The sequence below is a fragment of the Martes martes genome (genome assembly GCF_963455335.1).
Source record: "Martes martes genome assembly, chromosome: 15".
NCBI classification, from domain to species: Eukaryota; Metazoa; Chordata; class Mammalia; order Carnivora; family Mustelidae; genus Martes; species Martes martes.
Window position 1 is genome coordinate 62,068,766 of NC_137903.1, and position 24,441 is coordinate 62,093,206.

General features: G+C 43.7%; 2 protein-coding genes across 3 annotated transcripts in view; one reads left to right on the top strand and one right to left on the bottom strand.

The window, feature by feature from the left end:
* OPN3 (opsin 3) overlaps positions 1-23,203 on the top strand; it is a gene marked incomplete at its 5' end in the record, with an annotated part of 44,854 nt that extends 21,651 nt beyond the window's left edge. Inside the window, 3 exons of the mRNA XM_080825135.1 lie at positions 9,780-10,099; positions 17,391-17,642; positions 20,941-23,203. Coding sequence (XP_080681261.1) covers positions 9,780-10,099; positions 17,391-17,642; positions 20,941-21,204 — 836 coding nt within the window. The 3' untranslated portion in view covers positions 21,205-23,203. The remainder of the gene's footprint in view (positions 1-9,779; positions 10,100-17,390; positions 17,643-20,940) is intronic.
* Positions 23,204-23,529: 326 nt separating this feature from the next.
* KMO (kynurenine 3-monooxygenase) overlaps positions 23,530-24,441 on the bottom strand; it is a 46,578-nt gene continuing 45,666 nt past the window's right edge. For both annotated transcript variants that reach the window (XR_013967984.1, XM_080824046.1), the window contains one exon: positions 23,530-23,867. Coding sequence is in view for 1 of the 2 variants with exons in the window: in XM_080824046.1 (XP_080680172.1) it covers positions 23,694-23,867 (174 nt within the window). In the remaining variant the exon portion in view is untranslated. The remainder of the gene's footprint in view (positions 23,868-24,441) is intronic.

The following is a 24,441-nucleotide window of genomic DNA, read 5'->3' on the forward strand; positions in this document are numbered from 1 at the left end:
GGCGCGCGCTCGGGGCTCGGAAGCGGCGGCGGAGAAGCCAGGCCGGGCCGGGGGTGGAGCGCGGGGCTCCTTGAGCGACGGCGCGCGAAGCCGAGGCGGCTTTGCAGGTCGTTGTGCCGGAGAGGAGACCGAAACGGTCACGAGGTTATTAGCACAAGTTCCCCCCGCATAATGCGTCAGGCAGGCGTACGGGTCAGTGCTTCACCGGGAGCGTATTTCCCGGGATGGAGAGTGAGAGAGTCCAGGGAGGCCAAGCATCCGAGGCCGCGCCCGGAGCCGCCGTAGCTCCCCCCGCCACCCCCCACCCCGAAGCAGCCGGTCGCTCTGTCCTTCGGGACATCCTCCGAGAGGCTGTGTGACCCCGGCACATCTGGAAATAACCCATGGAAGGGGGGGGCGCAGACGATTTAATCACTGGCCCCTTCCTGGCTCTCGGCTCCTTCGGTCCCGTCTGCTCCGTGAGGCGTCCCCATGCCCTTGCCTCTGGCTTGGGTCAGCGGAGTCGCGGCACAGCCGGGGGAGCCGCAGCCGACGGGTGCTCAGCCCAGCGAGGGCGACGGCGCGGGTCGGCGGTGGCGCCGCCGCCGCTGAGCCTTGTGACCGCATCAGGACCACCCGCCGGGGAACAAGGCGGTGGTCGCGGCCCCCGTCGGGGAACAGGGGCTCGTGAGCTGGCCCCGGGAGATCCGGGTCGGCGGGTAAACTGAGTCCAGCCTCCCGCTGGCGTTGGGCGCGAGAGAGGATAGAGGCCGGACGGACAAAGGAGAAAAGAATCAGGAGCAGGTCAGAGCGGCCACTCGTGCGCTGTGAGCCTGAACGCGAATGAGGAGACGTGGGAGGCCCAGAGAGGAATTTAGAAACATTTCCAAGGGAGAGCTTCTGGTGGAGCGAACATGCAGACAGAAGAGAGGGGAGAGGAGCAAGGATACGCGTCCCTCAAGTGGCCCGAGGCAGGGTCCCGCTGGAGGAGGTCTCGGATGCAGCTCTTCTGCGCACACTGTGCGCCTTATCGTAAGATCGAGGTTGCTGTTGGCAAGACGTCATTTTGATTAAGTGATAAAAACAAAGGCAGCCTGTGCCTCCCATTTTACGCGTGGCCCCAAACCCGTTTTTGAGTGCAGTTAAATTAGGATTAGAATTAGAATATCTCAGATCCTGATAAACACCCCCCCCCCCCGACTGTTTTCTGGACTGTTGTCCTGCTGTGTTTAGGTTGTCACTTATGCACCTTAAGTAACGGCACGGGGCGGTCATTTTATATCGACACTGTCCTTCTGCCCCGGGCCTGCGGACCCCAGTCACAACGGGTGTGTCTTGGGACTCCTGGCATAATGATTATCCATTTAACCCCCTCGTGATCTATCTTGTCCAATATCCTCCCCTGACAAGCAGACCTAAGTGTAAAGTAAGTTCTAATAAGACCTTATCCCAAGATGGGGCTCTCCTTTCCCCAAAAGCAAACAAACCCTAAAACAGTGTCAAATCAGAGGCGAGGCGAACAGTCTGAAACTGGGCTGTCTGTGCGAACGGAGCTGTAGGAAGACGAAGAGCCACGTTTGAAGCCCGAGAAGGCAGGACAGAGGTGCTGACATTGGAAGAATCAAAGATAACATTGGGGAAATGAGTCCGGGATGATTTCCAAGTGACGACGCAGACGCTCAAGGGAGCCTAGGAGGAGGGGACACACGACAGTAGAAAAACTCCCCTGTATTTTACCAACGGAATCAACAACACTTCACTCCCACCTCCCCTGTGAAAAATCACTAGTATTTTGGGGGCAGGGGGATGAACTCCTTGAAACACCAGTGAAGGGCGGCAGAAGCCAGAACTGCGATGAGAGAGAGGACGCGGTGTACGGCGAGGAGCCAGCCCACAGCCCACGGGCTAAAGGCAGCCCTGTGCACACCCCGTCCTCTGAGGGCTCACTGGCCCTTTCGTTCAGGGCATTCCCAGTCCGTAACACACAGCAAGCATTTGGTGGCGAGGTGTCCAAGTGGTGGTCAAAACCAAGTCTCTGTGTAAGTTTCTTACCTGAAATCATAAATTTTTGACCCACAGAGCTGTAGATTTCACGCTGTGCTGGATTTCTGTGGAACCGAGTCTGTGCACTAATCTTGAGGAGTAGCAACTTTGGGGAACAAACAGTGGAAAAATGGAATTTGAAAAGAGGGAGGGAAACAGATATGGAAGAAGGAATTATTAACTGGGACTGAGTTTCTGCCGTAACAGACGGCGGGCGAATGCCTAAAATACGTGCATGGAAAGACCGGGCGCCAGTGGGCCTTTCCGAGCACTGCTCTTATTGATCAAATGGACGCTGGGCTTTCCAGTGCTGGAGAAACTATTCAAATGAGCATGGTCATCTCTAATTTCCTTTAAAATTCTTCAGCTTCAAAGAAATTGAGTTTAAAAAATCACCTTTTCAAGGGGCACCTGGGTGGTGGCACTGTCGGTTCATCGCCGGACTCTTGATCTCAGCTCAGGTCTTGATCTCAGGGTCTCGAGTTCAAGCCCTGCTTTGGGCTCCACACCGGGCAGGGAGCCTACTTAAGAAAAAATTTTAAAACAAGACCTGGGGCGTCTGGGTGGCTCAGATGGTTAAGCGTCTGCCTTTGGCTCAGGTCATGATCTCTGGGTCCTGGGATCGAGCCCCACGTTAGGCTCCCATCACAACAGGGAGTCTGCTTCTCCCTCTGCCTCTCACCCTGCTCATGCTCACGCTCTCTGTATCTGTCTCAAATGAAGAAAATCTTAAAAAATAGTAGTAGGCAACACATGTTTTCTCTAGTGTCTACTTCACTAGTAGAAACTTTTTGTTAATTTCCCAAGAAGATTTAGACAATGAGTCTAGCATCGTGTCGACTTTGGAAGCAGACTGTTCAATTTGAATGTTGGCTCTTGTTTTTTATGAGTTGGAGACCTGAGCAAGGTAGTAAACCACGTTTATCTCAGTTCCCCCTACAAAATGGGGATGGTAGTAACTTCTACGTGTCTTACAGAGTTGTGAGGATTAAATAAGAGAACACAGGCAAACTGCTCAGAGCAGAGCCTGGCACGCAGGAGGTGCTCTCCACGTGGTACGCGGCGGAAATCGCCCTTGTTACTCAAGTAAAAGGGAGCAGGAAAGATTACTAATAAGCAATGGAAACAAGATTCCAAAGAAGAAGTGGTTGCTTCCTAGGAGAATAAGCTTTTTCAGGCATATTAAGCATGTTGTTTTCCTTATGTAATGTTCAAATACAAATAGAGGTCACTAATTAATAAAGAAACATCTTTATGAAGCAACTTCAAATAGTCTGGTTTCCAAAACTATATGTAGATGAAAGTAATTAAAACTTCTCTCCTTCTAGAACTCTCGCTTCTACCATATTGAACTATTTGCAGGAACCCAAATGCTATAAGCTCTGTGAGGTCTGCATGTGTTTACATGAGCTGAAATGGGATTGACAGTGCTTTCCCCTCTCACCCCTCCTATTTGCTCAGTTAAAACGTATTTAATCTACGAGACTCACTCAGACAGGGCCTGCTTCCCAGAGAAAAACTAGATCGTTTCCTCCTATTATCAGACTCGGAGTTTCGCCTCATACTCTGGAGTGTGAGCTCCTTGAAGACGTGAACCACGCCATATTAATTTTTTAATCTAACAGAGGAGTCATCACAGGTCCAGAGCCTGGTCCAGGCGATCGCTCTTCTAAGCATTTGTTCTAGTGTCAACGTGCTTACCCAGAGTCTTGACCACTGAGCTATAAATAAGTTAGTCACTGTGGACATCTAGTGGCCAAGGGGGGAAATGACTGTTCTTAAGTAATTATATTAATAATACTTACTGTATAATTACGCAACAAGTAAGGAAAGTAAATCCTTACTGTATAAATTATTAACAATTTAAGCCCCAGAGCTCCTCTGCCTGGTGCGGTGCCTTCTGCCAGATTTCTACCACTTAAAGCAGTTTTACCCCTAGATACTGAACTATTCAACAACAATAACAATAATGATGATGATGATACCTTATATATTATATATATATAATATATATATATTAACTATATATTAACTATATATTAACTAACTGAGTACATTCATATTCTTATGTAACACATATACATACCCTCACGATGAGACAGCATTTTGGTTATGTAACACATATACACACCCTCACGATGAGACAGCATTTTGGTACTTTTCTTTCTATTTTACTGTGAGCAAATTGAGGTTCATAGATATTAATTCTCCCAGAGTGATCTGTGTTTATGTACAGAAACTGAAGTTGAATCCAAGACTGGCCTCATAGACACTCCTCTGTTATAGAATTTATCGCCCTCTTATTGTTTCTTTCTTTTATAGTTTATATTTGCCCATTTCCTAGCACAGTACCTGGTCTATTGTATGTGCATGATATTGGATTGTTGATAAATGTTGTAAGCGAATGCATAATCACCAAATTATATCACAGAGAACTTTACTGACTCAAGCTGGTGCACGGAGTTAACCCTTGGATACCTCTTCTTGCTTCCATGCATTTTGTATGCTACAGCCTTGGCCTTGAAATATCCTCACCCTCGTCAACTTGATAAACTCCCTTGCATTCATCAATTCAAATATTGTTTTAAGACCTTCCTCAATGTTTCCTTAGGCAGAGGTCAGTGCTTCCTCGATTGTACCCTCCAGCTCCCAGACACAGCTCTGGGTCAGCACGTATCACATTCCTGTAATTACTTCTTTACACGTCTGTCTTCTCCTGCAGGCTCTGAGATCTCTGTCCGCATTTCAGGCAGAGGGAACAGTGGTGTCCAAGCAGTCAGCTTTGAGTGTGGCTGGCACTTTGGGGCTTGCCATCTGTATCCCAACGTAAGTAAGTGATGCAGCAAGATTAAGCAGTGTCTCCATAATACGCCGAGATTAGTTGTTTGTTTGTTTGTTTTTAAGATTTTATTTATCCATTTGACAGAGATCACAAGTAGGCAGAGAGGCAGGCAGAGAGAGAGGGGGAAGCAGGCTCCCTGCTGAGCAGAGACCGCCCCCCACCCCGGATGTGGGGCTCGATCCCAGGACCCTGGGATCATGACCTGAGCCGAAGGCAGAGGCTTTAACCCACTGAGCCACCCAGGTGCCCCCGAGATTAGTTTTCATAGACTTCTGTCTTCAAATGGGTGTACGCATACTGCTTGAGACACAGGTCTTCCTGATGGTTATGCAAGGACAGTTTTAGGAGAATCAGCTTCTAAATTCTCAGCTTGTGTTCTCTCCCAGAAACCAGCTCTCTGTGATCCAAACCTTCCCTTTCTCCATCACCTGTCTCTTACTGCCCACAGAAAGATACACTCCTTACCCTTCCCAAATCTTACCGTGGACGTTACCAGGGAGGGCTGGGAGGAAGTTCCAGGATGGCAAACAAAGGGGTAAGTTATAACACTGACGAGGAACTGGGGAAATGGATGACCACTTTGGTGGTTTCCAGGTATTTGCCTTTAACAAAGTTGACTTGTTAGTTGGTAGATGATTAAATACAATTTTTGATAATAACCACTCTGCGATTTTTGGCATATAAATTCAGGAGAGCTCAAATCATTGAATATAAAAAGAATGTTCTTATAATCAGTAAGAACTGAATATAACAAAATTCCTTCCATTACATCTGGATACATGTGTGAACAAGAAATCTTTATAAGCAAGAAAAAGAGGAAGAGAATTTATCCTTAATCATTCATTCTAGCCTTGGTAATAGTAACTTGTGGATAGGGTATAATCTCTGTGGTGAGGGAAAGCTGTACTGATCACTTTAAGAGATGTATTTCTAATTAAGTTTTTAATTTTTAATATTTAACAAAATATTTTGATCAGTTGTATACAAATAAAAAAGATAACTTAATCCGTAAGACAATTTTTTAAACATTTAGACACTTGCTATCCAAGAAATTTAAAAATTTCAATTTCTAAATACATTTTAGTTGAAGACTATAATGTAATAATTCACAATCTTTCAGCCATACCAATATTCCCAGTAGAATAAAATTTTTAGGGGAAAAGTGGAATGGAAATGTAAGTTTAAATGATTGTTCATTGCTGCGTGTGCACAAAATGAAATGAAAATTTTCATTTTTGGAGTGTGCTGTTGCACAGTCATCATACCATATGATTTTGCTTCACCCTACCTGCCCTTGAATATTGCATAGAGTTGGTCTTGGGTCTACAGGAATGTACGGTATTGTAGTCTCTTCAAGGGTAGGCCCCACACGTCTCTGGTTTCTCCTAGAAGACCCTCCAGGGTGCAGGGAGACTTAGTACATGTGTGGTCAGTGTACAGCTTTGCAGGGACAGCAGAGCCATCATGCTACCCCCAGGAGAGCCTGTGGGCACAGGTGGATTTAAAGGCAAAATTATGGGTTGTGGACTCAGCCATTCCTGGGTTTTCAAAACTCTCTCCACCTCCTACTGGTTCCTTAATCCTCAGAGCCACAGAACTCCCTCTCCACAAAGAGGGCTAGTGTATGTAGCATGATTATTTGGGGCCTCACATATGATGGGCACGCCTTTAGGGGCAGTCACCTTCCCCTTCCCTGTCCATGGTGTTCAGGGATTAGAGAATCAGGCTCTACCTCGGTTGCAGGTTATGTATGAAGTAGCTGTAACACAGTCTGATCATTCTCTTTCCCCAGAATACAGCACTCAGGCAGGACCAAAAGTCATGAGTAAGTAAGTGTTGTTTAGAGAAAAAAAAAGAGGGGGGAATGTAAGGAACAGGTGTAGTTTAGGTCTGTTCCAATGGGTCACCCTAGAAGCTTAAGTCGGTCTGACTAATAACCCAAGCAGTCAGGGAAGGCCTGGAAATTCTGGAGCTGTGCTAACTGCTTACAGTACTGACGTCAGCAGCTGGGTCAGGTCCCGGAAGCTCATGGTGCTTGCTAGGATACAGACATGGTCCAAAACTAGATCACACTGAACAAACCTCTTCCCTTTTTGACCTAAATAATAGGAGGGAAAACTCACCTCATTCCTGCACCATGACTGATCACTGTGCTGGGGTTTTTCATACTTGAGCCCTGAGCACAGCAAGGCTTCTCCCGACACCCAGACAATCCTGCCACAGTCCTACCACCACTCCTCTAGGCCCACAGCCTCCTCCCTCACATCTTCTCCACCGTCTCTCTCTTTGATAGTGGGCCACTAATTTACTTGTTGGATGTGATTGTATTATCACTCTTCACCCAGTGGACTGTTCTAGGAGGGGGCTGCGTCACTCCCTTCTTTGTATCTATTTGCTGGCACAGTGCTGGACACATAGATATGCAGTAAATAATGAATGAATGAATGAATGAATGAATGACAGCTAAAATTATCCCAGCTTATTGCTTTAATAGTAAGGACTCATTTATTATCTGTAGGGTATACTGAGATTTGCTAATCTACAACATATTTGCAGCGAGTTTTCTTGCCTAAGAAGAAATAAATCATGTTTAAGATAATTTAACTAGGCAAATTAACAAAAATTAACTAAAAGTTGAAAGCTCAAAACTATGTTTTAATTACAGGCAACTGTATAATCAAACGCCATTATATTTGATAAAAAATTTTGTAAACTGAAGCCAACAGTATCTAATCTCATTAGAGTCTTAACTGTGTAACTACCTTTGGGTTTTGGGTTTCCTTCTGGGAATGTACTCAGTTAAAGAAAAGACAGTATCACCCTTCAGGTAAAAACTTAATGATGGGAAAGTTGATTTTTAGTTCTGAAGGCAGAATATCCAACTCGATATTTTCCTTACCTCCAGAATTACTTAATATAATCTGAACGAAAGTCTGTTATTTGTCAGTAAAGCACTACTTCCTAAAATATTTCCCTCTATCATATTCCAAAACCCCGTCTTCTTCTTCCAGTCCCTTATGTAGTGATTAAACATTCACGTGTTCAACAAACACTTACCCATTACCACAGGCATCAGACACGGGGAAACATGCTGCCCTCCCTCCCCCGCAAATAACACACCTATCCTGGTATAAGTCGATATTAACCGTGTTCTGGGCGTGGCTCTCCGAGTCCGGGACCTCTTCACTTCACACTCCTACAGTGAAAATTTTATAATACAAAGGGATTTTTCAATTTTGTAAAAACAAAAACCCAAAGTCTACAGAGATTGTATGAGTTGCGGAAATCACAGAACTATGTAGTGGGAGCTGGGATCCCTCCAGCCTTCCTGAAGCCCCACCCCCACCCACTTACCTGACACAGGTCTTATTTCAGTCTCTGTTAGGACCACCTTTTCTACAGCTCCCCTTGATCTGCTCATTCTAGAAATACTTATGGCAGTGTGTAGTAGGGGAGCTCACCATTTCATTTTCTCCCCCATATCTGCTTGTAACACCTGGTAGTTTCAATCTCTGTTAATGTAACCACTCTCAACTCACCACACAGGTTAGAAATCTCCAGGTGATTCTCGACTCCTCTCTCTCCCTTCCTCTTCACATTCAATGAGCTGGTGGGTTCTGTCGGTAACAACCACCACATGTCCTTGGAATCCAGACTTCGCTCTTCATACCTTTAAAGGTACTCTAATTCAGGCCCCATCATACCTGCTCGGACTCTTGCAGTAGCCTTCAAGCTGCTCTCCATGCCATGGCCTGGGACGGGAGTTCCGTACCACTGCCGGAATGAGGGTCCTTTCAGAGGGAAAGGGAGGAGGAAGAGGAAGAGAACTTAACTGTTGTCCTTCACACTTAAAAAACATGACAGACTAACAGGATTATAATTCACTGTTTTATAGAGGAAAAGTGGTTTGTTTTTTTTTTTAAAGAACGAGAGAGAAACAAAAACCCTTAGCAAGAAATCAAAAGCCTTTTTTCCGATAGACTCATCTGCTCCTTTTAACCTCCTCTCTGCTTTGTTTCCTCGGAGTCCTGGCACCTTTGAATCCTTTCATCATTTTTAGACCCTTAAATGGTCTCCCTGCTCTGGTACATAATTCTTAGTTTCTCCTGGAATATGCTTCTCCTTCCTGGTTCACAAAGGCCCCCTGTTCCGTGACGCCCGTGATACATTTACGCCTCCCGCCGTCTTACTGTTGTTTGCACAATTGGGATCCCTCCGAGCACCTAGATTTCTGCATTTCTGTCATCCCGAAACCTCCAGAGTTGGAAAAGTGACCGGCACACAGCAGGTGCCCAATAGAAGCCTGTTGATGGAATGAACCGCTCTCTGGGAAGAGGCAGGGAAATAAATGAGAATGTTGTTAAAGTGTATTTGCTGCCAAATGGAGGCATACATGTAGACCCGGGGGGCACAGGAGGCTTCACTCCCTGGCCAGCCGTCTTGGATGAGAACAGTTGGTAGGCTTATGTCCGCGAGCAGGAAGGTTAACCCAGCCCCCTGCTCCTGTTACCATAACTTTGTCCGCTCAGCCTTGTGAAACCCACTTCGACTTCATCCTGCTCAGTCCTGGCTCAGACACAACTGAGAAAAGGTCAAATCAAATGAGACTCACTTAGTGACTCTCTCTTCAGAGCTTCTCTTGGGCAGGAAGTTTAACGCAGGAGCTGTATGGTTGGGGCAGAGCTTTTATTCTTGTCCTGCACAACCCACCTGCCATTGGTTTTCTTTCCTGGGTGAATATGTTTCCAGTCAAATGTCCTGGGGTCTGTGAGGCATTAGTCCTCTCAGGTGTGACTTTCAGAGCACCTTGTTTGTTCCAGACGCTCTGGGAAGTGTCTCCAGCGGACAGCGGACCCTCGGCTACGTCCGGCCGCCGCCGCACCATGTCATAGTGTCCCGCTTTCTCTTCCTGCAGGCATCGTTTCCATCACCACCCTGACTGTGCTGGCCTATGAACGTTACATTCGCGTGGTCCATGCCAGAGTGATCAATTTTTCCTGGGCCTGGAGGGCCATTACCTACATCTGGCTGTACTCACTGGCGTGGTCGGGAGCGCCTCTGCTGGGCTGGAACAGGTACATCCTGGACGTGCATGGCCTAGGCTGCTCTGTGGACTGGAAATCCAAGGACGCCAACGACTCCTCCTTCGTGCTTTTCTTATTTCTTGGCTGTCTGGTGGTGCCCCTGGGAGTCATAGCCCATTGCTATGGCCATATTCTGTATTCCGTTCGGATGGTAAGTTGAAAACGGCGGGTGCCCCTCCCCTCCTCTATTTCCAGGGTGGGCAGTTCTGGGCAGAAGAGACTCAAACTCTCCCTACGTGATCAGTGGTTGTCCGCAGCTGGCGCAGTACTAGGGGATGTCCTGGGAGAGTCTAGAATTCTACTCTGTTCAGTAGAACTGGGCACTGAGTCACTCTCTAAAAGGCAGATGAAGAATAACATCTACTTTCTCTTGCCACCCTCTAAACCACAAAGAGGAAGGAAAGGGGTTCTGGACAGATAAAATCAGTAACAACCAAGAACACCTGCATTCTCTGGCACTGTTAGAATTAAAGAACTCTAACCAAGGAAATTCCACACTTCCCATGATTGTATGCATTCAAAGGTCATGTAAATCCACTCGACCATAGTATAGATATTTTGTCCGGAAATCACTTCTGAATCATAAAGCGCGAGCCTGGCCACAAATGGGTTTCCTGTTGAGTGCTAGCAAGACGTCTGGAGTGACAGTGGGACGCAGTCTCCTCCTCTAGCCCCGTACATTTTCCTTGCTTAATCGCCGTGACTTCCTGTCTGCATCTTCCTTCTTCAGAACTTCTGCTCAGCGGTCTCCTATGCACCCTGCTAAACCCCTCTAGCTTTCACCTTTGAAAAAACAAAACAAAACAAAACAAACAAACAAAAAAAACGAACTTGGCCACATGCATCACTTTAAATCATAACCCATTGCCGACTTCCACATTCGAACTTTTCTCATGCACATCTATTTTGTAAAAAAAGAAAACACAATCCCCATATCAATCCAAAGATAGGTTTTCCCCATGCCCGTAGTCAAACTACAAAGAGCGGCTGCAGGAAAATATGCGCCCAGATTCCCAATGCCCATACCCAGATGTCCTCTCAGCGGTGTCTGGCAACGTCTGGGCCCCTGGAGGGTCCGCTCTCTCACACGGTCACTTCTGCAAATCCTCAGTTCTCCTTTGAATTCAGCTCTTGCCCTACCCCCCAGTCATTCTTATCAAATAATCATGCTTATGTATTGGGCAAAAGAAAGCCATTATCAAGAAATTTCTCGACTCCCTGTCCCCCTTTATACAAATGTCTCTGTTCAGCCTCATTCTTAGGTCCCCCCCACCCCCCCTTCAGTTCTGGGGTCATGGAATAGATCTCTGAGGACCAAGCTGACCGTAGCTTCTGGTTTTCTCCCAACCCCATTTTCTGCCCCAGGGACCTCTCTCAAGTAATAATTTTCTCTTCCACTTAACATCTCCAATCTCTCCCTTACTTCTGGCTCCTTCTGTTTAGCAATAACTATGCTACTATTATACAAAAGCAAAGTCTGCTCTCAACTCCCTCTGGCTCTCACTTCATCGCTCTCCTTACCAGTCTCTACTCAAAGAACCATTAGTGGCTTTTGATGTCCTATCACCACTCAGTAAGCCTTCATTCGGCCAATATCGGTTGAACATCTAGAATGCATCAATTACTGACTATTTTGGGCTGAATGTTTTTTTTTTTTTTCTTTCCAAAATTTATATATGGAAGCTTAACCCTCAGTCAACGGTATTGGAGATGGGATCTTTAAGAGGTAATTAGGGTCATAGGATGTCATGAGAGTGGGGTCCTCATGATGGCATTAGTGCTCTTGTAAGGAGAGGAGGAAAGGCCAGTGGCTCTCTCTTTCTCTGTGTCTCTTCCTCCCTCCTTCCGTCTCTCTTTCCACCATACGAGTACACGGAGAGAAGGCAACCATCTCCAAGCCACGAAAAGAGGTCTCCTACTGAAACCCACCTGTGGGCATCTGGACCTCACACTTGCCAGCCTTCAGATTTGTGAGAAATACATTTCTGTTGTCTAAGCCACTCAGTCTATGTTATACGGTTATGGAGGCCCAAGCTGACTAAACTGTTGCCGAAGCTCTGAGGGTGTAACATGTATAAGATATCGCCCCTGCCTCATAGAGTTTATAGCTTGATAAACTTACCTAGCATTTAACTCCCCAACCCATAGCAAACTGGTGCTTCCTTCCTTGAGCACACTGCCGGAGAAACAGCCCCCATTACGGTAACTGATGATCTCCCACATGTTAGATCCGGGGAACACATTCTTATCTCTTTTTTTCTTTTCTGACATCCGCGCTCTTTGACACTTGTGGCATTGTTGACAACTTCCACTCACTGGTGGTTTTCTCCTCCGCTGTTTCTAGGATTCCACTCTCTCCTGTCTTTGCTGCTGATTCTGCGGCCCATCTTAGGTCTCTGCCAAGGGCTGCTTCCCATGGGCTTCGGAGCATTGTGCGTGTCGCTCTTTTCTCATGCTACACGCTGGCCTTGGGCATCTCATAGGCTCTTAGGATTTCCCCTTCTAACAATAGCTCGGTGACTTTGGAATCTCTATTTCTGACCAGGGTGTTCTGGCCTGTGTCAGGTCCCAGTCAGCTGCCTATCGCAGACCTCCACTAGGATGGTCCCCAGACTTATCAGATTCTTTTTTTTTTTAATTTTAAGATTTTATTTATTTATTTGAGAGTGAGAGAAAACATGAGAGAGCAGGGTGAGGGTGGGGTGAAGCACAGAGGGAGAAACAGATTCCCCACGGAGCAGGGACCCTGATGCGGGGCTCGATCCCAGTACTCTGGGATCGTGACCAGAGCCGAAGGCAGAGGCTTCACTGACTTGGCTTTCCAGGTGCCTCTTCAGAACATTCAGGCTTAACAGATTCCACGTGCGTGAAGACAAACGGGTCATCTTTCCCCCAGATCGGCTGCTCCTCCATTCCCTTTCTCAGTGGATGGTCATTCTTCCTCAGCCAGAAATGAGAGCATAATATTTGACTATTCCTCATCCACATCTCCCCAGTTATCCCACAATCAAGGATCAGTTTTCATGTGTTCAATCTCCTATTTTTCCTCATATCCTTTTCCCCCTTCTCCTATGGTCACAGACTCAGTTCAAAGGGGCCTTAGTTTTTTCTTCCTTTATTCTTTCTTTCTTCTAATCCATTTTCTCCACACTTCCAATATGGAGTAATTATTCTTTTTTTTTTAATTTATTTATTTTCAGCGTAACAGTATTCATTGTTTTTTCACCACACCCAGTGCTCCATGCAATCCGTGCCCTCCCTAATACCCACCACCTGGTTCCCCCAACCTCCCACCCCCGCCCCTTCAAAACCCTCAGGTTGTTTTTCAGAGTCCATAGTCTCTCATGGCTCACCTCCCCTTCCCATTTATGCTTAAATGCAAGTTTTCTCATATCACTGGCCAGCTTAAAATCCTTTAGAGGTTCCTCTGCCTTCATGATGAAAAATAAAGCCTCTGAGTGTGACTACCAGGGTCCTGCATTACCATCTCTTGTCTGTGTGTCCAGCTTTAATTCTTGACATGCCGACCCTCTTGCCAACTCAGGTTCCGGTCAAGTGCAATATTTCTTGTTCCCAGAACTTGACACGTGTTCTTTTACTACTTTACCTTAGCATACATCCTGTTCCTGGAACACTCTGTCCTTCCTCCTTACTTGGCTTAACCACAGGCGTCTGAGCTCAGTATCTTCTTGCCCTTACCCATGTCTGAATCCATTACCCATCCTCTGTGTTCTCATAGCCCTCTCTGGTCACCTCCCTCACGACATGTATCATCTATGGAAGCAGTCTGTGTGCCTGTCACCCTCCGAATACAGTGAATTCCTTAAAAGCAGAGACCCAGTCTTATTCATTTTTTCACCTATAGCTGGAACAGGACTTTCATAAAATAGTTGATCAGAGACTATTTTTGGAATGAGTGACAAACAATGCATTGGAAGGAGAAGTGGTACAAGTGTGAAGAGACTTGACTCTAGACCACAGTATTCTCCACTCAGAACCTGGTGATTTATCCAGAGGGGTGACTCATAGCAGTGATGGAGACAGAGCTTCTCATGTGAGAAAAGGACTCACGGTGAAGTGTTTGAAAATCTACAGGTGTCTGCATCAATAAGCCCAATTTAATACAGGCAGAGGACTCTTTTATTGGGAATTCTGGGGAATGTGTCTTAAGTGGTTCAACCTTCAGGACAAGTTCAGCTATACATATGCTTTTGCTCCATCTGTAACAGTTTTAGAAAATATCCTCAAATGATTGAATATTGGGGTAGGACATTTGGGGGGCTCTTTATTTGGAAAACTTTGAAAGGACAGAGTGAAGGAATGGAGAATGATAAAACAGAGAGGCCAGAAGAGATAAATGAAAAATAATCATGGAAACTACACATACACAAACCCAAATAATCCAGAACATTAATCAGAACTATATCCTTGTACCAAAGAGACACTGGGCTTTCCCAGCCCAGTATTTCCTTAAATTAATTTCTCTGGCAGGCACGTAATTTCAAGATGGTAAATGAATGCTCTGCTTTGATATGTGTTGAGAGGATGGGAATTGTGCTGCCAGAAAGGGTAGAGATGAGTCTGGGGGGGCTCTGGATGGTGGGGAATCGGAGACAGATGATTGAGCTGTGGTTATATTGAGTACATTGCATATTATCAATACAATGCAATATATCGTATATTAAATATACTATATATCGAGTATATCGAATATATATACTCATTAATTGAAACTGAGGAGCCAAAAATCATGATTCCAAATATTTCCATAGTATCATAAAAGTACAAGTGCATCTAAATGCGTTAGTTTCAAATATAACTCCAGTGTAAATAAATATTTAATCTTGGACATAATCCCACAAAGTCATGTGTGCGGAACTAGGACCCAACTTCTGTTAAGTCCAACAGGTTATTCATTTGAATCTCCTTTAATCTTGACTCTTAGAGGAAGTAATTGATTGCCAGGAGCAAAAGTGGTGAGTCTGGGATATGGATCCAGACCTAATTCCAAATCGAAACCTTTTATTAGAACTCCACAACCTTCTTTTTTTTTTTTAAGATTTTATTTATTTATTTGACAGAGATCACAAGTAGGCAGAGAGGCAGGCAGAGAGAGAGGAGGAAGCAGGCTCCCCGCTGAGCAGAGAGCCCGATGCGGGGCTCGATCCCAGGACCCTGGGATCATGACCCGAGCCAAAGGCAGAGGCTTTTAACCCACTGAGCCACCCAGGTGCCCCAAACTCCACAACCTTCTTAAGAAACTCTGGGGAGGGGCACCTGGGTGGCTCAGTGGGTTAAAAGCCTCTGCCTTTGGCTCGGGTCATGATCCCAGGGTCCTGGGATCGAGCCCCGCATCGGGCTCTCTGCTCAGCGGGGAGCCTGCTTCCTCCTCTCTCTCTGCCTGCCTCTCTGCCTACTTGTGATCTCTGTCAAATAAATAAATAAAATCTTTAAAAAAAAGGAAAAAAAAAAGAAACTCTAGGGAAAAATTCCCACCCACCCAAAAAATGTTGTTCTGAAAATAGAGTAATATCCTATCATATTAAATAAAATAGTTTCTTTTAAAATATAATAGATAGATAGATAATAGATAGAATAGATAATAATAGTATCCAACTCTACAACCGTGCCCACTCCTACGCCTTCCTCTACTCTATAAAAACACAATCATTTTAATTATCCATATTTTCTTCCTACTCTCTGTCAGTATGAATAGGTGATTCTACTAAGAATATAGTTTCTTCAGTATAATTTTAGATGATATCAATAACTTAGCTGTATCAATTCAAATATACTTTTAAACACTATAAGCACATGTTCTGATTTTTTGGAAATTTTTTCCTTAATTTTTATGATAATGCTGGAAATAAAAAGGAATGCTTAGATTTTGTTGAAATGAAATAAATTTCCCAGTTTAAAATTGTGCACTAAGTATAAACAGTATGCGAGATACCTTATTTTAAATACATAAGGCATTTGTATTTTTAGAGCAAACTTTTTAGGATATTCAGAAAAACCATTTTATTTCAGAACATACTTTTGGTGTAGAGGGATATTATCCCCCACCCCTTACTAATAAATTTATAGTAACAATAGAAGGAACTTCAAAGAACTTTTTTTTTAAAGATTTTATTTATTTATTTGACAGAGATCACAAGTAGGCAGAGAGAGAGAGAGAGAGGAAGGGAAGCAGGCTCCCCGCTGAGCAGAGAGCCCGATGCGGGGCTCGATCCCAGGACCCCGGGATCACAACCTGAGCCGAAGGCAGAGGCTTTAACCCACTGAGCCACCCAGGAGCCCCGGAACTTCAAAGAACTTTTATCTGAGAAACCCAAACAACTTTCAGACTCTAGACCATTATTCTTCAGTGCTTTAATAGGGATAAACTAAAAGCAGATATGCTGAGTTTACAGGAATGTGGCTACAAGTGTTCTGTGCACCTGAGCCCTGATGAAACCAACCACAAGCGAGGTCCCCATCAAATCCCACTTTGCAGGGGCGCCTGGGTGGCTCAGTGGGTTAAAGCCTCTGCCTTCGGCTCGGGTCATGATCCCAAGTCCTGGGATCAAGCCCCGCATCAGCCTCTCTGCTCAGCAGGGAGCCTGCTTCCTCCTCTCTCTCTCTGCCTGCCTCTCTGCCTACTTGTGATCTCTGTTTGTCAAATAAATAAATAAAATCTTTAAAAAAAAAAAAAAAAAAAAAACAAATCCCACTTTGCAGTAGTTAGCTGTGAGTGGAAGCCACCATAGTTTGCAGCAAGAATTCATTTGGGAATTTAGCTTTAATCAAGACCAGCTTAACCATGCAGAACCAACGTCACATGTTTGCTGCCTGGTTTGAGAAGTTGAGGGTTATGGTCTGGATTAGAGTTTCGAGGATCATGGAGAAAGAGTTTCCAATTTGTCAGGACTCTGTCAGGCTTTCAGTGACTGGAGGATCTAAGCAAAATAATTCATTTTCTTCTTTTTTTTTTAAGATTTTATTTATTTATATTAGAGAGAAAACATGTGTGTTTGTGGTGGGGGAGGGGAGGGGCAGAGGGAGAGCGAGAATCCCAAGCAGACTACACACTGGGCGTGGAGCACAGCAGGGCCGGATTGTGAAATCATGACCTGAGCCAAAACTAAGAGTCCCACACTCAACATCTGAGCCACCCAGGCGCCCCCATTTTTTTCTTCTTTAAATAAATTGGAAAACATTAAAAACCATTAAAGGATCAAAGAGACTATGTGGCTCAAAGTACTGTATTAAAGATGCATGGACTGAGACATGGAAAGATTAAGGGCTGGACCCAGCTGGAGGCTCTTGGGTCAGAAGTTGGCCCCCAAAGTCCTGTTGAGTTGTCTTTCCACGAGGGTAGGCCCCGGAATTTTATCTGTTATCAAAGCAACATGAGAAAAGGATTCTTTGACTTTCAACTCTTTTCTTTCTCCTTTCTGCAGCTTCGTTGTGTTGAAGATCTTCAGACCATTCAAGTGATTAAGATTTTAAGATATGAAAAGAAAGTGGCCAAAATGTGCTTTTTAATGATATTTATCTTCCTTATCTTTTGGATGCCTTATATCGTGATCTGTTTCTTGGTGGTGAATGGTTACGGACACCTGGTCACTCCAACAGTATCTCTTGTCTCCTATCTCTTTGCTAAGTCAAGCACTGTATATAATCCGATTATTTATATCATCATGATCAGAAAGGTAAGTGTGGTAATAGACACGTTGTTTTCACCATGTAGATGTGGTTGTTGGAAAATGTAATACTTTTATAGAGATTATTCAGACTGCTTCAATGATTAAAAACCTAAGTCAAGAATTTTATATTATTCAGGAATAAATGCAAGATATTCCCCAAAGAAAATAGTAACAATTCTAAGATCTACCAAAAATCTTATTAAGTAAAATTCCATTAAAATTAATATTTAATTCATCAGGAAACATTTTATGTCTAGTAATAATAATGGCCACAAAGTTAATAATTTACTTAAAATTCTTACTGTACTGTGGAGATTATACCCATTATCTTTCAAAACACCATGAAATAGACATTAGTCTTATTTCTTACTTTATTTATGAATTATAACACAAGTTCAAAAAAGTTAAATGACTGGCCTGCTCCAGGAATTGTTGGTGCCTGGATTCCAGTCTGGTTTGCTAGAATATCAAAGCCCATGCTCATAGCTCACCACTTACGGTTTCAGGTATCATTATTCACATGCCATGGCCAGTGTGTAGCTCAAATTAATTTGGTTCCAGAAACTCCTCTAGATCGAATGGGAAGCTTATTATCTGTGTTTGTGGGAGACAGGTTTCGACTTGAGACTGTCAGCCAGGACTATGAGGGCCTCACTAGAACTGCGATGAAGCATGAGGCTAAGCCTCTAAGTAACAAAGCTTAAAGACCAGAGAATTGCCAAGTTATAAATAATGGCCAATTCCTGCATTGAAATTTTTTATTTTTATTTTTTAAATATTTATTTATTTATTTGAGAGAGAGAGAACACGAAGGGGAGGACCTGAGGGAAAGGGAGAGACAGGCAGAGGGAGAGGGACGGGGAATCTCAAGCCGACTCTGCACTGAGCCTCAAGCCCAACTCAGGGCTCGATCTCACAACCCTGAGATCCTGACCTGAGCCAAAACCAAGAGTCTGATGCTCCATAGACGCTGTCACCCAGGAACCTCTCCATTGGAACTTTAAAGTAACAGATCACACTAGTAACAGGCCATAATAGCTACCCTGGCTACTAATACTCAAAAGTTTGGAATGAGAGGACGTTTTTTCTATTAACCTTATAATGTTCACTGCTAAGTCTCCCTCTTTGTACATTCATATGGTTTCAAGCTCTATTCATTGATGGTCTTTCTTTCTCTTTCATGATGCCTTCATTTATCTATTTACTTGAATCCAGAGAATGTTAACTCAGAGCCCCTAAAATCTGAGAATTACTTGAATTGGCTTCAGGAGAACCATGAGAACCCCTGAAATGATCATAAAACTTTTTAAGAATATGCACGTGTACATTTTTCTAACAAGAGGGTTTATAAGTTTAATTTTCTGAAGAAGTGTAAGGGCTTCATATTTTAAGAACTACCACTTCAACAGGCAAATAATTACATTTAACATATATTACCTGACATTACCTTTTGTGTTCTTTCTCTGGGCCAGTGGCCCCTATGTCAGTTCTTTTAAAATTTTAGTGTGCATACACCACACCAGGAGAGACCATAAAAAAAAAAAAATTACATACTCAGATTTGGAATGCCTGGGTGGCCAAGATTCTGCTCCGTAACATTGCACGTGGTCCCCATGTTTCTGGTTCTCAGGAGCACATTTAAAATGGAAAGCCTGAAAGACACAGTAAACTAACAAACAAATAAATAAAACAATGGTCCCTATCCTCAAAGAGCTTACCATTTATGTAGGAAAACATATTTTGACATACTTTAACCCTTATAATATTGTATCTTTAGCACTTAAGCTGATATAGCAAACACTAGTTTGATGAATAGTCTCAAGCAAATATTTTTAAAGGTGAGTATAGACTAAATACTAACTTGTATATAAAGGGGTTTAAAGAAGACAGAAATCAATGTAGCTAGCTATTCTATTTTCCACTGGTATTTCCTGATCTGGGAAAGCCCATGTATTAAAACTTCAATTTTGCTCTGAATAAAAGGGATAAAAGTCAAATTAAGTAACTTTTTATTTATATGTTTTATTGGTCATGATAGACTATTGCAACAAATAACTCCACCATCTCAGTGAATTAATAAGAAAAATATTTTTCATTTATTTTTTTAAAATGTATTTCTTTATTTTAGAGAGAGAAAGAGAACACATGTGGGAGCACAAGTGGGGAGAGGGGCCGAGGGAGAGAATCTCAAGCAGACTCCCTGCTGAATGCAGAGCCCCCTACGGGGCTTGATCTCAAGACCCTGAGATCATAGCCTGAGCCAAAACCAAGAGTCAGAAGCTCAACTGACTGAGTCACCCAGGGGCCCTAAGATTTTGATTAGATCCTGGTCCAGAGTCCACTCTATTTGCTGGAGGGCAGGGGATCTGTCTCATGCAGTTCTGTAGGAATCAAAATTCCTCCATGTTGTGATATTATAATCATCAGGCTTGACCGTTAAGGTCTTGTAGGAGGGGAAGACCAGGGAGGAGCCCCTGAAAGGGAGTTGAGAAATGGGGTTCGGTGTTGTACCCAGGACAAGGGGAGGATCCTGGGTATTGGTGAGCACTAGCACTCTCTGCTGTTGTATTTTTTCTCCAGATGGTTTGTAATCTTGATAGAAAAAAATTCCTTACCTGATCAAAGGAAATTAGTGAGGACAGCAGACTGTAAACTCTGTGGGAAGGGCCTTGTCAGCCTTTGCTGCCCGCAGTATCCCAAATTGTAGCCCAGTGGCTTTTACCTTGTAGTGGCTCACTGAATATTTGTGGAATGAATTAATTTGAAATTTCTTTTTTTTTTTGTATTTTTTTAAGTTGTTATTTATTTTTTAAATTTCTTTTCAGTGTTCCAGAATTCATTGTTTATGCACCACACCCAGTGCTCTATGCAATATGTGCCCTCCTTAATACCCACCACCAGGCTCACCCAACCTCCCACCCCCCTGCCCCTTCAAAACCCTCAGTTTGTTTCTCAGAGTCCACAGTCTCTCATGGTTCGTCTTCCCCTCCAATTTGAAATTTCTTAAAGAAACAGATTGAGTTGTCCTCAAAGATGGTGCATGCACCTTGAATCCATGGAGATTATAAGGTATTGTAATAGTCCTATATGATTTTGTTGATGAGAATTACATAATAATTAAAAAACCCTAAAACTCCAGGGTTATTTAGGTACATATGAGCATTGCCACCTAACCCCACACCCACCCCAGCTAACAAATAAAAAAGAACAACCGAAATTAAATTCAAGTAATTTTATTGAATGTTAACCCAGATTAAGGGCCAAATTTTTACTGTATATTCAACTTTGTTTTCTCTCTGCCCAGTTCCGAAGATCCCTTTTGCAACTGCTCTGCTTCCGACTTCTGAGATGCCAGAGGCCTGCTAAGGACCTACCAACCAATGGGAGTGAAATGCAGATCAGACCCATTGTGATGTCACAAAAAGATGGGGCCAGGCCAAAGAAAAAAGTGACTTTTAATTCTTCTTCCATCATTTTTATCATCACCAGTGATGAATCACTGTCAGTTGATGACAGTGACAAGACCAGTATGTCAAAGGTTGATGTAATCCAAGTTCGTCCTTTATAGGGAGGAATAATGGTAATGAAAGATGAGGCCTTATACTGGAAACCACTTCTTGACTTCCATTATGAGGACTGTTTTGGAATCCCCACTCTATGTAATATTTTGGGGGAGGAAAAACTTTCCTCTGCTCTAAAATTTTCTTCTACCTGGTGTAGGAATTAAATTGACATGAGACAGATGAACAGGAGAAAAACCCAAAAGTTTAATTCTGTGTGCATGGAGGCCCAATGAGAAAATTGAGACCCAAAGAAATGAGCAGGGCATGTAGCTTTTTCACATTTTAGACAAAGAGGCATAAATCTGTAAGGAATTGACATGACATTGACATGACAAGAAAACTCATGTTTACTGAGCTTCAGTCAGTAAAGAATTCTAAACAGGATCTGGGCTTGGTAGTAATTTAGTAAAAGTAACAGGGTTTGTTCATACAGGTTTTTCAGCCCTCAGTTCTCTGTCTCTGATGACACAGATGTCTCTCTACCCCCTGGTTTAGGGAGGTACCTTTCACACGAGAGATTTCCTGCTTTCAGGAGGACAAGGTCAGACTGTTCTTTTTGCATCTGCTGTTTATTAAGTAAGCTGAATTCAAAATTGTGACATATTTTTGGGCATCCTGCCCTGGACCCCCACAACATCAACAGAACTTCTGTGAGTCAGCAGGAAATCTGAATTGCCCGTATGCTTTCTAGCCTCTGGAAGCAACTGAGCAAGACAGTTGCTTTAATTCAATGGGTGCTTTGTGTAACGAAAAACCATTCATGGCACAAGATGGGCATCTGGCACCATTAACTTCTAACATGTTGGAAATTTTCATTTCAAATATATTTTTTTAAATGACACTATTTTCCAAGGCACATAATACATTTTTCTCAAAAATACTTAGCTGTATTCATAGCTCGAAATAACTGTAAAAATAACTTTGTATCATACGTGTCGGAAATCGCAACTTTTCCGTGGTGTTGGATCCTCATCACTGTCTTATCCTATGTTTGAGCGATCAGATTTATCAGAGAGCCTACTCCAGGGTGAAAAAGAGAATCAGCACCCTGGAGACAAAAGATCTACTGTATGTGCCGTATGATAAAGACGAGCTTCAAGATGACTGTCCTGCTAAGCACGCTCCAGAAGGAATATTGAAAAGCAACCCAGCAAAGGAAAGGTCGTGAATTTCAAAATAATCATGGAGGCTGGGGACTCATCCATGAGCAGAGGATGTCCATGGGAAGGATGTGTCGATGGCAGATCTGTTTCATTTCAAACATGACTTGGCAACATTATCCTCTCAACAGTTTGCCACAATTTTGCCAAGTGTTTTGGGTTTAGAAAAGGAGTTCCAAGCAAACAAACCAACCAACCAACCTACTTTGAAGGGAATGAAAGTAAGGGTAAAACCGTATTCATAAAATGTATTATTTAGTCTTTTTTGCTCTTTAATCAGTCTCCTGGGTAATCAACGGTCAGTGCTCGTGAAGTTGTCATTTTCCCACGAGTCATTGTTTGGACTAAACACAGCTCATTAGAACTCAAGGATTTCTTCGACTATGTAAAAAAGAAACTGAACCATTTTATTTTGTTGCCTAGTTTTTATTTCTTAGTTGACTGTCCTGCTGATGTAGCATCTTCACAATTAATCATGTCTGAAAGACTTCTGTTTCAGCTGGTCTACTGAAGAAGGAAGAACCAAAGAAAATATTTTCCCTAAAAGAACTTTTCAAAATCAAGTTTATCGCTGGTTAGTTAACTGCTTCTTGAGAATCTCAAATGGAATAATTTCTATGAAAACTATCTCCCTTGTTTCGTTTCCACTCTGTCGTATATATAGCTGTTTAATTATAAATAAAACTGCTTGTTCTTCACTTAGTGTGGCAGCAATAACCCCCTCTTTTTTTAATCTTCAAAAGGTAATAATGGCCTTCGAAGACGGTAAAGTAAAATTAGTTCATTTTGTAATGTTCTAGAGTGCCCCAAATTCCTCATTTTTACTTCCAGTTTTGGTAGTGAAGCTGAGCTCTATGTTGGATTAGTTCCATCTGGGTGATCCAAAGTGTAATTTACGTGTTAGGCAAATCACGGTTTTTAGTCTTGGGTGTTACGAGTCAGTCCTATCGTGACTTTAACCATGTCCTTGAAAGGGAAGAGGTGATCAGCATCTTCCTTGAGGTCCCCGGTGCTTTAACTTTTTGAGAAGTGAAAGAGATCTTGGTCACTGCACTTTTATATTTAGAATGACCACACCTATGTGTAGCATTATGGGAAAGCTGTGTTTTGCAACTTAAACTGGTAGTTTAGGGGTGGTCCCACCCCCAATAATCACAATGAACACACAGAGAAATTTTATACTGATTTTAATTGTAAGCTGACATATATCTTTCCCTAGTGAATTAGATATGATGATGGAAACGTGGCTTTGGTCCTTAGTTTCAGTGACAAGGAAGTCCACTTGCCACGTCAGCATATTTACGTCACCGGCTAATGACATCGGGAATTTTTTTCTAGTCACTCCATGGAGTTTGCAAGGAAACATGTCCTGTTCCCTGGAAGTCAGTGAGCCACTCCCATGGTCTTCTGAAGCAGTGCAGGGGTCTCAGGGACATGGAGCACAGAAATAGGTAGGTACCACCCACGGCTACCAGTGTTCCAAAGAAAAAGAGTCCTTTGTTTATCACCTGTAAAAACAGCAAGAAGTCTCGTTTTATTTGTCCAGAGATACAGATCTCAAAAGACTTCGTTCTTGAACAACCAAGGAGTATACAATGTCTTCTTTGTTCTTTAACCCAAAAGGGCAATTTAATTGCATGACCGCGAGGTCAAGGCCTAGGATGGCTGGTAGGGTCAGGAATTTGGAGCTTCTGGTCTCTGTCTCTGTCTCTGTCCTCTCTCCCTCCCCAGAGACAGCTGAGTCCACAATGAATTCTTAGCAGTAAGCCCTAGTGTAGCCACACACACACACACACACACACACACACACACAATTTAGAAAAGGAGGTATAAATGCGATCTGAGAAGAGTCTGTTGGCCTCCCCTGGCCTCCTTGCTTCCCTTGACGTGATACTCAAAACGCTTGACGCCCTGCTCGCCCTTCCAGCTGCCCCTCTGGCGGTTCTCACACATCAGGGCCGCCGTCCAGGCCCAGCCAGCCCCGCCCACCCTGGCCACTCCCACGCTCCACTGGCCGCGGTCAGCCCGCCCTTCCCGCCTCTGAGCTGCTTATTCATCTCCTGCCCAGCTCCGTCTCTAGAC